At 46.7% G+C, this 17,806-nt stretch overlaps 1 protein-coding gene across 2 annotated transcripts in view; it reads left to right on the forward strand.

Annotated features, from left to right (window-relative positions):
* CEP104 (centrosomal protein 104) overlaps positions 1-17,806 on the forward strand; it is a 577,612-nt gene that overhangs the window by 243,214 nt on the left and 316,592 nt on the right. For both annotated transcript variants that reach the window (XM_078642632.1, XM_078642633.1), the window contains exons 9-10: positions 11,380-11,640; positions 12,160-12,360. In XM_078642632.1, coding sequence (XP_078498758.1) covers positions 11,380-11,640; positions 12,160-12,360 — 462 coding nt within the window. The remainder of the gene's footprint in view (positions 1-11,379; positions 11,641-12,159; positions 12,361-17,806) is intronic.

The raw sequence follows: 17,806 nt of genomic DNA on the forward strand, positions 1-17,806 counted from the left end.
CTCTGTGTGGGTGGGTGGCTCTGTGTGGGTGGGTGGCTCTGTGTGGGTGGGTGGCTCTGTGTGGGTGGGTGGCTCTGTGTGGGTGGCTTTGTGTGTGTGTGTGTGGGTGGCTTTGTGTGTGGGTGCAAATGCAATAGGTCTCGCATTTGCGAGAGATTAAGCTATTGGCATTGTAAGTGACTGCCATTTATTTATATGTTTTAAAAACAAAAACATAAATAAAAATAATGTCATGAGCAATGCCAATAGCTCTAACTTTAACAATGCCGCGACCATTGCATTGTAAATGCTTGTTTTAGATTCATCTGTAGTATGCCAGCGATCTTTTGAACTACTATTTTATCACGTATACACACGGACGGTCGTACCCTCACCCTTCCTCTCTTTCGAGTAAGTGTCATTTCACACAGGGTTCTTACACAGCCAATTGCCATGATTTGTCTTCTTTCACAATTATTATATAGAGGTTTTCTCTGCGTTTAGAAGCTCTGGTTTTCATACGAATTTCCAACTGAAATGAATACGCCGGATGCCCAATTAGGTAATCGCTTTCTATATTCCTTTCGCATTCACTACCGTTTGACAAGAATGTCATTATCCTAACACACAGTATCCCATTGCCTCTAGGTGCTCTATCATAGTCCTGATGAAGACTCCACCCTAAGGCTGGACTCACCTAGTTAATTTTATAGGGGTCGAAGCGTCAACAACAACCTGATTACAAGCCAGGACAACTGTAATTGACTGACAGTGTTCATGCACTGCTATATAATTTATTTGGAACAACTGACCTTTGTTAAGGCCGGATCAGTATCACCATGCAAATGTGATGGATACATGTCACACCACTCTGTCCTTGTTCACTACCCTCAGGTCTTCAAATTGCTCACTAGCACTCCTCTTTCCCTGTTACCCAACCTTGAGCACCATTTAGTGTAAATATTTGTACCATTTGTACCACCATAGTGTTGCCAAAAACTAAAATAATAACTGCATTGTAAATAAATTGCATTACTCACATCTTGGATTTTAAAACTCAGTACTGTGGATGTGAATTATTGTTTGTCTTCTAATTGTTGTGTACTACTTGACCATTTCTTTATTGTACTGCAGCCCACTAGCAGCATTTGATTTACAGGCCCTGGGCACACACAGTGCACTGTACTAGGAACTAACTAGTAAATCAAATATGCCAATTATGAAATCAACAATCCATAAAAAAAATTGCATAGGGAGCACTTCATTTTGGCACTAAACAGCAGTGGCAAAATGCCCAAAGCATCTAGACCAGCAAAACGAAGTCCAACACACAGCATAAAAAACAGGAGGCAAAGGCAAAATTACAGGGGAAACCCATGCCAATGATGCCAGGTCTAACAGATATCCTGCGAAACTAAGGACGATAACAGATGATCATCCAACATAATCCTTCAAAGACCCAGGGCTCAAGGAATGTTGCACACTTCTGGACTCATTCCCCATGTCTGATGTCATGCTGAAGAGCATCTATTAGTTGTAGTTCAATCTCATATCATCTTGTCTTCGTCCTGGGGAGACTCTCAATTAATTTGAAAATCATCTATAATACAACAGTCGAGACCAAAGAGCAAGCAATAGGTCCACAGATTCTACAAAGGGAACATAGAATTACCTTTTGCCTACCCATTCAACCCTCCTGCACCTAAAGGAAGACAACATCAAAAGTGACTGTACTAATTGTCCCACAAATGCAAACAAAATGTCTGATGTAGCAAACATAGTCTGCTTATCTGTAGATATAATACAAGATTTGAAAATGTATTCTCACTTTTGGCTATAATAATTTTCACTTTATTTTTAATAATTTACTCCTATATATGCATACTCGCTCTCGTTGGCAATCACACCTAACCAACAATTGCAACAAGCCTGTGGTGCAATATTACACTCGCTATTGTTCGGTGTTTCTGATAGAGACCTCTAGCGTCAGATTCCTTACCTTAGAATTATCCCCAAGCCTCAGACTAAATCCGTAAATTTTGCGATCAGTAGCCCTATGCGCCAGTATGTAACGTCCTTCACCTCCATGTTGGCATCTGAAATAACGTATATATAGGTGCCACCTTGGCTCGATAACATCCATTCTTCTTTTCTGCTAGAGAGCACAGATCCATGAAGAGCTATCCCTCATTCACTTTTTGACTGGCTTTTTTCAACAATTTGTCAAACATTTTTGAGAAAAAATCCTTTCTCCTTGTGTTACATGGTTGCCTCCCAAAAAAGATGGTTTCTAACCATGTGGCGCCTGTCACTGATAGTCCCGGTACCTTCCACTTGGTCTGTCTATGATGCCTTGAGAAAGACCATGGCTCGAAGGCCTGCAAGGATTGCTGCACCATGCACTAAGGTAGCACTCCCACAAGCTCCTCGTCGCCAGACGTCAGACAATCTGGCAACAAACAAGATGCCGGTCACGTGGAAGGTCCCAAAACCACTCGTCAACGGTCGTTGTCCTGGTCGAAGTTGTCATCTGGTAAGTCACACAAAAAGAAGACTAAAAAGTCAAAGAGGTCTTTGACTACCATGCGTCCATCTAACTCTTCGGACAAGACGAGGGAGCATTGGTACTCCAGGCTCTGCACCTCCATGGAGCCCTAGCCAGGGTCAGCTCTACAACTCACTTATTTTCCCGGAGTGACCCACGTCCAAGAACGTGAGTTCTGTGAGAACAGCCCCTCATTTTTGGGTGGCCTGACCCTTCTGGAGTGCCTTTGGGCCCCAAGGATGTCGAAGGGACCTATACTGGATTCCAGCCAGCAGGTATTCCGTCATCACCAGTCGGACCCCTTGGATCCGATGCTGGATCCAGAGCAGTGCCGCCAGCGAGACCAAGACCTACTCTGCCGCCTGCTTCCGTGCCACCGCACATCTACGATACCATCGCCATTGTCCTCAACTCTGATACGGATCAGGGCTGGCATCGTACGACTTCCAGGTCAGATCCAAGGCCTTCTGCCTATGACAGGCCTGGTACTGGGGATTCATGTGAGGGATATGGCAAACCTAAAGATTATTGCCACTCATTGGATGACACCTGGTATGGGAATCTGGTGGATTCTAGTGGGTTAGACTCCTCACCTGACACAGGCTTGGTCTCCCCTCCTACTGTGGATATGTAGAGGGAACCTCTTACGATATGGTGGTGTGCACGGTGGCTGAAGTATTGGACAAAGTATTGGACATTCAGTTTCCCTCAGTGGCAATCAAGAATAACATCTTGATGGAGGTGCATCAATCGATCATCAATCCCCCTTCAAACATTTGCTTCCCTTTAATGAACCCTCACCGACATCCTCCTCAGGACCTAGTCCAAGCCCTGCACATGGGCTCCTATGCACAGGATGAATGACAGCCGCCACTTCCCCACTCCAGGAGGTTTTCTCACCCAACACCCCACTCCAGAGAGCTTGGTAGTATAGGCCTCCACTTCCAGAATCAACCCTTGCATGTTCCCTTCCACTCCACCGGATAAGGAATCCAAGAAGCTGGATACCTTTGGCAAGTGAATGTTATCACTGCAGTCAGTGAACATTTCATGCCTCCTGGGCCGTTATTCCCATGTGATCTAGGACTCAAATGCGTAAGTGCTGCCAATGGTCTCAGAGGAGACCCGAGCCGTACTCTCTCAGGCTATTGCCAACAAAAGAGATGCAGCAAAGTTTGCCCTTTGTTGTGGTCTGGAATACGACTGCCTCGCTGGGCAGATCGATTTCTTTGTCGCGGCCCTTCTGCACCACGTCTGGTTGAGAACTATTGGCTTTTCCAGGGATGTCCAAGCATTGCTTATGAAAATGCCCTTTGATGGCTGCTGCCTCTTCGGAGAGAAGAAGGACTCCGCAATAGAGTGCTTTAAGGACTCCAGGGCTACAGCCAGGTCTTTGGGCCTCTCCATCCCCAGTCTGCCTTTCGTGGCCACTGAAGGGGCTTTCAATTGTGCCAAACCCCTTTCAGCCGCCACAGCCTACAAGCTTCCACACATTTTGATGGCTGAGGATACGGTTCCCACAGACCATGTGTGACAGGTAGCCAGAGTTCAGGCCGTTTCACCACTCTCATGGCAGCCACAGCCTCCAAGCCCCTTTAGCTTGCCCTCCTACATCAAGGGCATCCAGTGGGGGGCAGGGTATGCAATCACCTGGCTCAGTCATTAAAAGACCATTGGGTAGTGCAAATTATACAAAGGGGTTATTCCCTCCCCTTTGTGGCTGCCCCTCCATCCATCCTGCACCTTATAAATCTCTTCCTCAAAAGGTAGAAATTCAACATGCTCTTACTAGCTTAAGTTCTGTCTGCCTTAGACCCTGGAGACTGGATAGTAGCATTGGATTTGTTGGACTCATGTTTTCACATCCCCGTCCTGCACGTCCACCGAGGTTACCTGCAGTTCATGGTGGGCCACAAGCACTTTCATTTTTCTGTACTTTCCTTCAGCCTTACTAGCATTCCTCAGGTGCTCACCGAGCTGATGGTGGTGGTCGCAGCACACCCACAGAGGTGCGGGGTTCCTGTCATCTTCTCTCTCTATGATAGGCGGTTGAAGGCAGGATCGCCTCAGGTGGTCGTCTACCACCTCCAGACTACGGCAAACCTCCTGCACTTGTTGGGGGTTCACTATAAACATGTTGAAGTCACACCTGATCCCCCTCTCAGACACTCCTTTTCATCTGAGCTGTTCTGGACAGCATGCAGTTTCAGGCTTATCCTCCTGAATGGCAAGTCCAGGATATTCGAGCTATGATACCGATATTTTAGCGTCTTGGATTTCAGTGAGACCGACTTTGAGGCTGCTGAGCTGAACGGTTCCAATGACAGCAGCCCATAGGCTCCATGCCTGGGTGAGGATGACCAGCTTCTCTGGGGATGACCAGGCTTCCCTCATAGACATGCCCTTCGATGGCAGGTGTCTCTTCGGAGACGAGGCATATTCGGCACCGAGAAATTCAAGGATTCTCGTGCTATGGCCAGGTCCTTACGCCCCTCTGTGACCCCATGTCCACCCCAATCTACCTTTTGCTCCTTACGTGGCTACGGAAGGGGCTTCAAGTCCTGCCAATTCCAGTCCAGCCACTGTGTCGCACAGGCTTCCCAGCCTCTGCTTGGCTGAGGGTGCAGTACCCACAGACTTCATGAGTCAGGTTGCCAGCGGTCTGTCTAAGTCTGCCACCCTCCCTACTGCAACAGCCTCCAAACCCTCCTAGTCTGCCCCTTTATCATCATGGGCACCCTTTGGTGGCAGGATTCGCTTTCACCTGCCCCACTGGCAGTCCATAACTTCGGACAGGTGTGTTTTACAGATTGTCCGAAGGGGCTACTCCCTCCCCTTCGAAACTATGACTCCCTTGATGCCACCATCTTATGATCGGATGGCAGAGGATAATCTATCTGCCTGTTCTGTGCAAGGAGGTAATGGATATCCTGCGTAAGGAAGCCGTAGAGAGAGTTCTGGTGCCAGAGTAGGCTGCTGTTGTTGTTCCCGCTGCTTTCTGGTTCCCACCAAGGCCAAGGGCCTTTTTTCTATCCTTGATCTCCGAACTCTCAATCTCTTCCTCAAAAAGAAGAAATTCAAAATGTTCACGTTAGCTCAGGTCTAGTCTGCCCTGGACCCATGAGACTGGATGGTAGCGTTGGACTTGAAGGACACTTATTTTCATATTCTCGTCCTGCCGTCCAACCGGCGCTATCTGTGGTTTATTGTAGGCCACGAGCCCTTTCAGTTGACGGTGCTTCCGTTTGGCCTTACCAGCGCCCCTTGGTGTTCACCAAGGTGATGGCGGTGGTTGCAGTTCATCTGTGGAGGTTGTGGGTGCCAGTCTTCCACACCGCGACGACTGTCTGCTGAAGGCGGGCTTGCCCCAGGCTGTCGTCACCCACCTCCAGACTACGGCAGACCTTCTGCACTCACTGGGGTTCGCTGTCAATGTACCAAAGTCACTCCTAACTCCCTCACAGACGCTCCATTTCATCAGAGCTGTTCTGGACACACTGCAATTTCAGGCTTGTCCTGCTGAGCGGTGAGTCCAGGAATTTCAGGCTTTGATACCAATATTTCATCCTCAATCCTGGGTTTTGTGAGATTAACTCTGAGGCTGCTGGGCCTCATAGCATCCGGCATCCTGCTAGTGACACATGTAAGATTGAACATGCAGGACCTGGTCCAGATATCGGAGGGAACTGCGAACGATCTGCAGTGGTGGTTAACAAACCTCAATTGGGTCTGAGGCAGACACCTGTCCCTTCATCAACCATATCTCAGTCTTGACAGATGCTTCATTACTGTGATGGGGCAACCATCTGGGGAGGTGGAGATCAGAGAACTCTGGTATCCGGCAAAATCCAGACTCCACATCAATATGCTGGAGCTCTGGGCTAGCCTACCGGCATTGAAAGCCTTTGTACCCTCCATCAGGGAAAGGCTGGTTCAAGTGTTCATGGACAACACCACCGCCATGGGGTACTGCAACAAACAGGGCTGGGTGGGGTAATTTACCCTTTGTCAAGAGGCCCTGCTCCTCTGCACAAGGCAGGGCATATCTCTTGTGGTTCAACATCTGGCAGGTTCTCAAAACACCAGAGCGGATTAATTCAGCCGAAGATGCCTAGTAGATCACAAATGGCAACTCCATCCGGAGGTGGTGCAAGGTCTCTTTCAGCAGTTTGGAGAGCCTTGGTGTTAGATCTGTTCACCTCCCCCGAGAATGCCAAATGCAAGCAGTTAAGCGCACTGGAGTTTCCAAGGTGGCACTCACTTTAAGACGCTTTTCATCTCAAGTTGAGCTCAGGCCTCCTGTACGCTTTTCTGCCCATACCACTCCTACGTTGCGTTCTCAAGAAGAACAGGAACGACCGGGCCCAAGTCATCCTTGTGGCTCCGAGGAGGGCACGGATTGTCTGGTATCCCGAGCTGTTGAGTATGGCCATCGACCCTCCGATCAAGCTTCCCCTTCGTGAAGATCTTCTGCTGCACCAGCAGAGGAGGATTCTCCTCGAACCTGTCCACTCTCTGCCTTCTTGCGTGGAGATTGAGTGGCTAAAGTTGACAGCTATCGACCTTTCTCCCGAAGTCTGTAACATTATCTTGGCAGCCAAACGTCCCTCTACCAAGATGGTGTAGGCCTGGCGGTGGAAGAAATTTGAGGCATGGTGCGCAGAAAAATCTGTTGATCAATTTTCTGCCCCTCATTCTTAGGTTCTGCTTTTCATTCTTTCTCTCACCCAGCAGGGATCTGCTCTGGGGACTTTTAAGCGCTATCTATCTGCTATTTCTGCCTTCTTCCAATTGCCTGATCAACCTTACTTCTTCAAATCCCCTATTGTACATAGGTACCTTAAAGGTCTTAATCATTTCTCACCTCCTTTACCATTCATTATACCTCAGTGGGACCTTAAGTTGGTTTTGCCTTTTTTGATGTGCGCTCCTTTTGAGCCTCTACACAACTTTCCCCTCAGGCTTCTCACCTTGGAGACAGCCTTCCTTGTGGCGATTACACCTGCCCACAGAGTGAGTGAGCTGCAGGCATTATCTAAGCCGCCTTATCGATCAGTCTGTCTTGACAAAGGGTGCTTTGCACTCTGGCCTCCTTTCTGCCAAAAGTGGTCACTCCGTTTCATGTAGGCCAATCTGTCACCTTGCCTACTTTTTATGCTCCTCCACAATCCTCTAAAAAAAAAAAAGGAGCAACTCTACCGTCTGGACCCAAAAATGTGTTGTCGTTTTACCTTGACCGGACAGAAGAGTCCCGATGGACAACCAACTCCTTGTGGGGTATGTTGGTGCAAAGAAAGGTTGGGCAGTGCAGAAGTTCACCGTCTCCAGATGGGTCGGGCTGTGCAACAAAATCTGCTGCGCACTGGTCACGAAGCAACCTCCTGATGGTTTGCAAGCTCATTCCCCCAGAGTTCCGATCCTGGATATCTCCCAGGTGGCAATATGGGCTTCCCTGCATACTTTAACCAAACATGTCTGTCTGGATAGTCCGGTCCACAGGGATGGGCAATGTGCCTGTTCCGTCCTGAAGTACTTTCTCTTTTGAACTTGGTTCTCAGACCCTCCTCCAGGGATGGTATTGTTTTTGAATCTATTCAAAAGGTAAGTAATCTGCTACTAGAAGTCTCTAGCAGATGAACAGGTTACTTACCTTTGGTATTGCCCTATCTGGTAGAGACTATATCTAGCCGCAGATTTGTTACTGACTCACCAATCCTCTCCACTCTGTGAACATATTTCTAGGGACAGGGATGACCCCTTTCAGTGCCCAAGCTTTAACACACCAGTGGCCATTGCTCTTCATGCTCCTCACTGCTGGCATGTAAAGTCATGAAAAGAAACTGTCAGTGCATCTGGGTGGCACCTATGAAGGTACGGAGAAGTCACTTCTGGCGCGGACCACGCTGGCAACGGATGCAAAGTCGATCGACGTCACCTACCATCGTGCAGGGGGACTGCTGACGAAAAATCTTCTGGTTTAGGTCTAACACCTGGGGAAAGTAAGGAATCTGCAGCTAGATATAGTGTCTACCAGGCAAGGAGTTACCGAAGAGAAGTAACTTATTCATTACTGTCTATAATGCCTCAGAGGGGAGGCAACCCGTCTCGAGCCAAGATAAAAATACTCCTAAGCAGCGTGATGGCAGTAATTACTCATGTTTTATCAAATTAGTATGAGAGGCCGTTAATTCTGGCTATCTTATCAGTGGGCAGGGATTTAATTATTGCTGTGCTTCCCTGAGAGCTGGAAGCACGCAGAAATCAACGCCCTACTGAAGAAACCCACAGCGGACCCCAAAGACCTCAATAACTTCTGCCCCATCTCCCTTCTTCCCTTCCCGGCCACAGTCATCGAGAAGACCGTCAATAAACAGCTGACTGCTTTCCTCGAGGCAAACACCTTGCTCGACCCATCCCAGTGCGGGTTTCGAGCCAACCACAGCACCGAGACTGCCCTCATCGCAGCCACCGACGACATCAGGACCCTGATGGACAACGGAGAAACAACCGCCCTCATCCTACTGGACCTCTCTGCAGCCTTCGATACCGTGTGCCATCGCACCCTAATAATCCGCCTCCTCAACACTGGGATCCAAGGAAAGGCCCTGGACTGGATCACCTCGCTCCTCTCGGACAGAACCCCGAGAGTCCGCCTCCCTCCCTTCCGCTCAGTAGCCACCAAGATCATCTGCGGCGTACCCCAAGGCTCCTCGCTCAGCCCGACCCTCTTCAATATCTACATGAGCCCCCTCGCCGCCATCGCACGCAAACACAACATCAACATCATCTCCTACGCCAACGACACCCAGCTAATACTCTCCCTCACCAAAGACCCAGCCACCGCCAGGACCAACCTGCAGGAAGGAATGAAAGACGTCGCAGAATGGATGAAGCTCAGCCGCCTGAAGCTGAACTCAGAAAAGACGGAGGTCCTCATCCTCGGACATTCCCCATCTGCCTGGGACGACTCCTGGTGGCCCTCAGCACTGGGCTCCGCGCCAACACCCTTGGACCACACACGCAACCTGAGATTCATCCTGGACTCCTCCCTCACGATGTCCAGGCAGGTCAACGCCATCTCATCATCATGTTTCAACACCCTGCGCATGCTCTGAAAGATCTTCCGGTGGATCCCCACCGAAACCAGAAAGACGGTCACCCATGCCCTCGTAACCAGCCGACTGGACTACGGAAACGCCCTATACGCCGGAACCACCGCCGGACTTCAGAAACGACTACAACGCATACAGAACGCCTCCGCGAGACTCATCCTCGACATCCCTCGCCACAGCCACAAATCCGCCCACCTGAGAAACCTGCACTGGCTCCCCGTCAACAAGAGGATCACATTCAGGCTCCACACTCACGCACACAAAGCGCTCCACGACATGGGCCCGAATACCTCAACAACCGCCTCTCGTTCTACACTCCAACCCGCCAGCTCCGCTCCGCCAGCCTCGCCCTCGCCACCATCCCACGGATTCACAGAACCACCGCCGGAGGTAGATCGTTCTCCTACCTGGCAGCCAAAACATGGAACTCCCTCTCCGCACACCTACGAATGACCCAAGACCATCTCACCTTCAGGAAACACCTCAAGACCTGGCTTTTCGAGCAGTAGCAGCAATTCCCCCCCCCCTCCCTCAGCGCCTTGAAACTCTTATGGGTGAGTAGCACGCTCTATAAATGTTTTGATTGATTGATTGACTGATATATCAATTCTAGTGGTCGATATGTCAAGTTCTTCATTGTCCTCTGAAGAGGACAGTGGAAAATACTTTGGACCCATCTATCTTTATAGTTTTGTCATTAAATAGTAATGTATGATAGCCTGCAAAGACGACTTTGATATCAGTTTATGCAAATCGCAACTCTGTTTCTTTCATGTATCACTTCCAATGCGTGCACATTCCTGTTGAGGCATTGGGAAAGTTTTCCCGTACTCCTGTGAAATAACAGACCTTTTAAAGTATGACATTTCTCTTGATGTTATAACTAATTATTGAAAGTGTTCCACTTCTGACATCCTGGGTCTAAATCTATGAGCTCTTTATGTTCACGGACCCTTTTCAGGAACTCGGCACCTGATGCCCCACCTCTCGATGAAGATGTAACAAAGGCTTCCTCAAGTTGAAATGAGGCCCCAAAATGTACCTCTTGCACTAATCATATGGCTTCAACTTTGCAGACTTTAACCAGCATGCTTTTCTATTCCATCTTCTGTTCGTTGACAACCTTCTGCAGTAAGACTCATACGACTAAATTCAATTATATACCTTCCTTTAAGACTTTTCCATCGTTTTAACCTCTGGTTAATGTTGGATGTTGCACCCTCATATGCCTGTTTATTAAGCTATGTGTTCTGTTTCCAATACCCCCGGTGCTCTAAGACGGATAATCCTAGCTTGTAGAGCTCTGCAAAACCCACATAGAAATACATTAATTGCTTACTGTTCTTTGGAGAGGTTGGTTCACTTAGAGTTGGTTGAAGAGCAGATTTTAGGATGATAGTGCTGAACACTACATTTAGCTATATAGAGAGACCACTGTTTTTTAGTTTTTTTTGTAAATTTGCTTTCTGTAACTAGCGATTATGGTGTTAATTTAATGCACTAATAAGGTTGCAAACGACGTAGAGCTTTTGCTGTGAGAGCTGTATTTTCAAGGAACAGCAACCAACGGTGATATTGCCTCTGGAATCAAACTGATACCACAGGCAATAAAAGCACTACACCATGTTGCAGATGGCATTTCTGTTTTGGGTGTAGCATTATTTACTCCCTGTGAACTACTTTAGTAGCAGCCTGTACCGCCCAGTTTATTTGCCTCCATTATATTTTCTCTTTTGACCTCAGATTCGTAAAGCACAAGACTTTCCTCTTGAACCCCTTATGTACTCTGTGAGCCCTCATCAGCAGAAACTGGAGGAGTCTCCCCCACGTGAGAGGAACAGAAGTCTGGAGAAGAAGAACAGACGAGAACGGGAACCACCACCACCACCACCACCACCAGCAGATCCCCCTCCAAATCCAAGTTCTCCTAAACCTGTTCCCCAGCGTTCTCCTACTCCTCCTCTGTCCCCACTACAACCTGTGCAGGCTCTTCCACGGATAAGTGTAAGTTGTACGGATAGGTAATGTATTTAATCTTCATCTCTGAAATTAGAGAGTGCCAAGAGGGAAGGAAGGAGATGCAGATGTTGCATGTAAAAGTTCTTGAATGGAAAAGTAGCTGGCAACCAAGAAACAGAACAACACTGTTTTCTGTGTATCTAGCAAGCAGATGCCCAGTGTGCATTGTTCCAAACTTCCATTCACTTATCAAATAATTTACAAGCCTCTCTTGTGCTGCATGGTAAGGTCGTAACTTCATTAATTAAAAATGTTCTCTTCAGAAAATTGCTTTTTTATTTTGCAGTTGGAAATCTGCATTCCCAAACCCCCTCAGCAACCAAAATAAGCTCAGAGGACTGACCTTATGTATTGTGATTCACCATTCATGCAAAGTAAAGGGATATATAAGCGGTACACTATATTGTCTGCATGAGATAAACAAAAACCCCTTGTATGTAAAAGAAGTCTGATGTTGACTGTTGACAGAGGTCTTTAGTAACTGTTATTCTACTTGCACTGTAGGTTGATGCTTTACCATATGACGAGAGGCCTCTTCCAGCCCTTCGTAAACAGCCAGCAGAGGTGCCTTACTATGATGCTGAACCCAACGAGGAAGATATTAACGACACTCCAAGAAGTGGCATCACTGGGGAACCAGAGCCCTTAACCGAGAAAGCCTTAAGAGAGGCTACCTTTGCCATTGAAGTGTTTGGGGAAGCTTTGGTAAATACTTAAATAAGCATATTTCTTTATACTTAGATGTGCAATAAAAAGTAGTTTTTGAACTTGCGTGGGAGAAACAGACAGTAACTTTACTTCTGTTAAAACTATATTTTGGTTTAGATCTTTAGTCGTTATTATAACCATTGTTATCACCAGAACTTATGTACTGAGATATTGACTTAAAGTAAATTTAAGTGGGCTTCTGTATGCAATGCAGTGCTTATATTTGTTTGGCACATCATTAATGACTTTAGATGATTTATCACCGTATTGCTGTGAATTTGTTTTCCCTATGCTGGCCCAAGGACACACCACGTGATATAAGGCCGGATTCTCACTTGGGGTCAGATGTATAAAGCTTTTTTGAGGTGGCAAATAGCAGAATTCACAGTTGGGCTGTTTGAGACCACAAAAATTACGATTAGGTCCACACTTGTTTTGAAATACATTGCCACCGTTTTCACTGGATACCATAGAGAAATATTTACTCGCTTGAAAATAAATACTGTGATCATCTGTATTTCTTCCCTACTCAGCACTGTGGTCCTATTTAAATATGGTAAAACACAAACTCTAGTATCCGCCAAGCAGACACCAGATTTCTTGGCTGACGCTCTGACTTGAAGGTCTCACTGGTTCCTATTAGCCACTTCCACTACAGCATTTGAATGTCCTTTCTTCTCTTCTGGGCCTTTTCACCCAGCGTTGTTCATCAATACAGTTGGAATGTGGTCCTTCTAGCTCCACTTTATTGAGCCTTGCAAACCCACTTTTTCAGCAAAGCTGTTTTTTGTCAAAGACCTACGTGGGCAATACATATGCTTAACCATTAGCCTCTAGATGGCCATTGATTGGCGCTCATGTCAATCTAACTTGCTTCTGATAAAATGGCTTTTCTTTCACCTGTCTTTATCTCTAGCCTGGATCACAGTTTCATTACCCTCCTTTTGATTGTATGAGTTGTATCCCTCTACAGCACCACATCAGGGAACTAGTTTTTAGGTCTCGCGCCTAGCGTTGTTGTGCGCAGCAGCGAGAGACCTCTTGTAGGGTGTTTCAAAACGGACCTAGGAATTGCACACGCTTGTGGCCTTTGCGTGCGTCTTTTTTATCAAAGGCAGCATGCAATTCGCCAAAGGCGGGCGCATTGCTCCGCCCATTACCTATTGGTGTCGGTTACCCGCACCGCTGCCATGTGGTTTTAATTATCGTGCCCAGACATCGGGGGCTGTGGCGTGTGCGCACGCACCACTCGCAGGCTTGTTCTTTTTCGGATCCATTTCGCAGGGAAACAACTAAATGAAAGAAGGAAAGAGCGGTGGGCTGCTTGCGCGCACCACTAGCGGGCTTGTTTCCATTGGTTTCTGTGAAGGGTGTGAGTGTTTCATCCATGAAATGCGTGTCCCAGTGTACATTTTGTTTCGTTTTAGAAGTCACACGACCGAACATGAAGGCACCTAGGGAATGTTGATACTGAAGATTTTGAATATCAATCAAAATGTTGCTTACAGCAAATGGTCTTTGTTGTGTATCTGAAGCCTTTTTTATTATCAGTGTTTTATGAACACATCTCACAACAACACACAGCAGGGGCACGTTAGAACTGGGTTAGCCAGGGTGTGCGGCGCAGTGTGGTGCAACAGGGAGCCTGCATTCCTGGAATGCCCCGTGCCCACAGGTACAGTGTCAGGAGAACCGTAACCGCACAATGCAGCGGACACACGATCTGCATGTTTGTGGAATGAGGGAGCAGAGCAGCTCCAGGGCGGCTACCTCACCACCATGTCAGGCGCTGCGGCTAACCTTGTTTCGCGACAGCCAGAAACGAGGCGCCGGCCCCTCATGCCGCACACCCTGTGCGCGGGATGCTTTGGGGTCACCAGGAAGGGTTCGGAGCCTTATTCAATTAGATAATGAAGAAAGTGCGAACTTCCAACAATGTCCGATATAGTGTCCTAAAAATAGCCCGGGCCGAGCTGCAAGTCGTGAGCAGCTGTTGAAGTTCACATGCCGGGTGGAAAGATGTTCAGAGCTTGGGTCTTATGAAATCCCTGTTACGCAGCCTTGAGGCCGCGAGACAAGGACCCGGCTCTTTGTTAACGGAGCCGTGTGAACCGGAGATAACGTAACACTAGTACTGACATAAATAACCATTATCAAAGCGGGCCTTAAACGTATGTATGTTTGTTTATGCTTATGCAGGCACTGCTTAGGTGCACACGACAGAGGGCGTTGGAGTTACATGGGAGCCATCGGCCCGGGTGCAAGAAAGGTAAATCGACCCTCCCTTCATCTGCTAGTTGAGGAGTGAAATAGTCATAACTGGTGTGCAGTGGGCCTCAAAGTCTCCAGAGTTCCGGTGCCACTGCACCTGCTACACTATCGAAAACTACCCCTTGACAGAGGGAAGAATCGTCAATAACCACAGAGGGGTCAGGGGTCCCTAGGGGTGTGTGATACAGTGGAGTGTATCCGGGGCGTTGAAGGGCAAGGGGGCCCTCCTAGATAAACAGGCACAGAGATTCGAATAGAGTTAAAAGGTAGGTCATTAAATGTTGTGTAGCAGAGGTGTGTATTGTTGGAAAGCATGAGTTATGTGTGTTTGTTTTGCCTGTTTTTTTAGTTACGGGTTTTGTCTCCGCTTACATGTCAACACGCGACCACTTTTAGTAACAGAAAACAAGCATTTGCATTGCAATAGGTCTCGCATTTACGCAGTTTGCGCTATTAGCATTGTAAATAACACCTTTTATTTATGTTTTGGTTCTTAAAATATAATTAAAAGCCATTGTAATTTACAATGCCAACAGCTTAAACTCGTTATTTATTTGTTTACACTTTTATATAGCACAAACTTTACACTAAGGTATCATAGCTCTTTAAATCAGAACCAATTGCATTACAGTTGACCACAAGCCTAGCATTAAAGAGAGCAGGCATGCACTGCGGTGGGGTGGGGGGGTGCCGGCGTTTGTAAAGTATGTGCTAAATCACAGTGCGTGTTTGGTGAATTGCATAAAACTGCTCAGCCTAACGGTGGGATGCCACGGTGGGCTAGTGCTTAGTTCCGTGGTTCTACAGTGCACCACTTGCAGTGCACAGGTGTAACACAGTTAAATCCTGACCATGGAGGATTGACAAGGTTCTCAGGAATTCATTTATAAAGGGCTGCGTGCATGGTTGTAAAAATGCTCCCATATATTAACAAGCATTTACAATGTAATAGGTCTTGCATTTGCAAAAGTTTAAGCTATTGGCATTGTAAATGACAATGCCTTTTATTTATCAGTTTATAAAAACAACACATAAATAAAAGGCAGTGTCCTTTACAAATGCCAATAGCTCAAACGTTTGCAAATGCGAAACCGATTGCATTGTAAATGCTTGTTTCTTTTTCTTACAGCACTCCACTCATGTACATGGCTTCTCTGTTGTTAAAATGCCCCAGAGCTTGTGTGTAGTTACTTCATCCCCACCCCCTTCACTGGGGTTGTACTTTATTACTTTAAAAAAAAAAATGTATCCTGATCGGTGCAGCAGCTCCTTTAAAGTTTTAAAGAAGCGCTTTGGAGCATCATGATTCTGCTCGTGCATTTGATGACTCAAACTCGGGTATACTTCATTGCTCGATGGTTGAATCTTTTTTTTTCTTAGAGATGAGCCTGGCAGTGGAATGTAAGATGGCTTTGAACAGAGTCAATGTTGATGTTGAAATTCCTACTAGCATGGCACTGCCTGCTTCAGTTCTAGACATGATAAAGGCGTGGGCTGCTAATCTTAGCTGTTCATAGGAGAGAAGATGGTGAAAGTTGGCAGATTGTGTCGTTTTATTTACTTGTGCTAACAAAGACAGTGTGGATACCAGCTTAAAACCAAGTGATTTCACCATGTTGCTCTGAAAAGGATTTGCAGGAGATTAGGAGGACTTTAGTTTTTGACGGGTTTGGTTTCAGAAGGTGCGAGACCATCCACCCCTGAAATATGTCAGTGACTTTTAGTAGGGTGTGTAAGTTACATGAACCACACGACAAGATAGGCCCTCCAACTCTCCCTCCACAGCTTGAATAGCAGTCTCTATTTAGTTAGAGTTTTTTAAGGAAAATGTTGATCGATCTCAAAGGGTATTCTTTCTTTTGAGAGGTTTGCATCTCCTTGACGGGATCCAGTCTCACTTTTGCTGTCCATATCCTTTGCTGTAGATAAAACCTTCCCTCTATTCAGCCATTCCCCATTCAAGCCCTAGCATGAATTCAAAATGTTGCTAATCCAGCGATCTGTCTGGTCCAACACTTGGGGTGCCGCCTAAGGAAGGGCGTGAGGGCAATTTCAGTGTCCTTCAATAGCACTCTCGTAGGCATAGCCTCTTCCCCGTGATATGAAGCTCACCTTTAACCCAGCTGGTATTTTTAGTACAAGGGAAATACTAAGGATTCCTAGGACCCTGGGATATCGGTAATATTTCAAAGCACAGTAGTCTCTATGATAACAGTAGTATTGTGAGATAAACAGACATTATATATTGAGACAAGTTTTAATAAAAAATTAGAACATATGTAGCTACATATAAAATTTACATGGAATTTTAGTGGGGTGAGATCAGTCTAACCCAGCTTGTGGCATGAGCGGACCTGATGTTCTAGAAGACCCCGACTGATGGACTGTATACACAGCTTTTTGGCATACCTCGCCTCTCTGCAGCCTCTCCCAGTTCTGTTTGTCAGTACACAGTTCATTAACTCTGTCCCGACAAGCTAATGCTGCCAACTGCCAATTTTTCCCCTCTCTTTCTAGATTGTTTACTGAATCCTGTGAAACCCTCAAGCTCCATTGAGCTAGTAGGAGAAAGTGTTGCAAGGCCCATAAATGCTGCCACCACCTTCTTCTGCCCAAAAGCCACTGCCATTACACTGTGGATGGAGGGACTAGCAGTACTCGCCATGCGCTAAAAAGAGACCTTGTGGGGAAATCCAGAGCACATCTACAACATTGGATGTTAAGGGCTCAAGTCTGGGTCCTTGCTTAGGATGGCCCTTATCGCTGCCCACCAGAAGATCGAGCAGAACTCTTGTATCCTTATTTTTATCATCTCATTCACTTCTCCCCTATGCTGTATTGTACATTTCTCAAATAGTCTGGAATAGTATTGGGTGTCATTTAACTACCGGTAGGCTACCCTATATATTTCCGCTGACCAAATCTTCTTATTCCTCATTTGTCTTAGGGCTCCATTACTCAAGGTTTATCCTGATACAAGTTATCTATTACTTCATAATGTGCATTAAACAGATTATGGCGTTGATCCAATTACTTGTATATGGTACTGTAATGAGCGGGCATATCCACACACTGATTCCAGACTGCATTCTCAAAGCATTTGGTATCTTCACCTATTCTTTTGGACTGTGAGAAAGTGAAATGATAATTGGGATAAGTTGGTGTCCAACGC

This window comes from Lissotriton helveticus, chromosome 5_1 (assembly GCF_964261635.1).
Source record: "Lissotriton helveticus chromosome 5_1, aLisHel1.1, whole genome shotgun sequence".
In the NCBI taxonomy this organism is placed as follows: domain Eukaryota; kingdom Metazoa; phylum Chordata; class Amphibia; order Caudata; family Salamandridae; genus Lissotriton; species Lissotriton helveticus.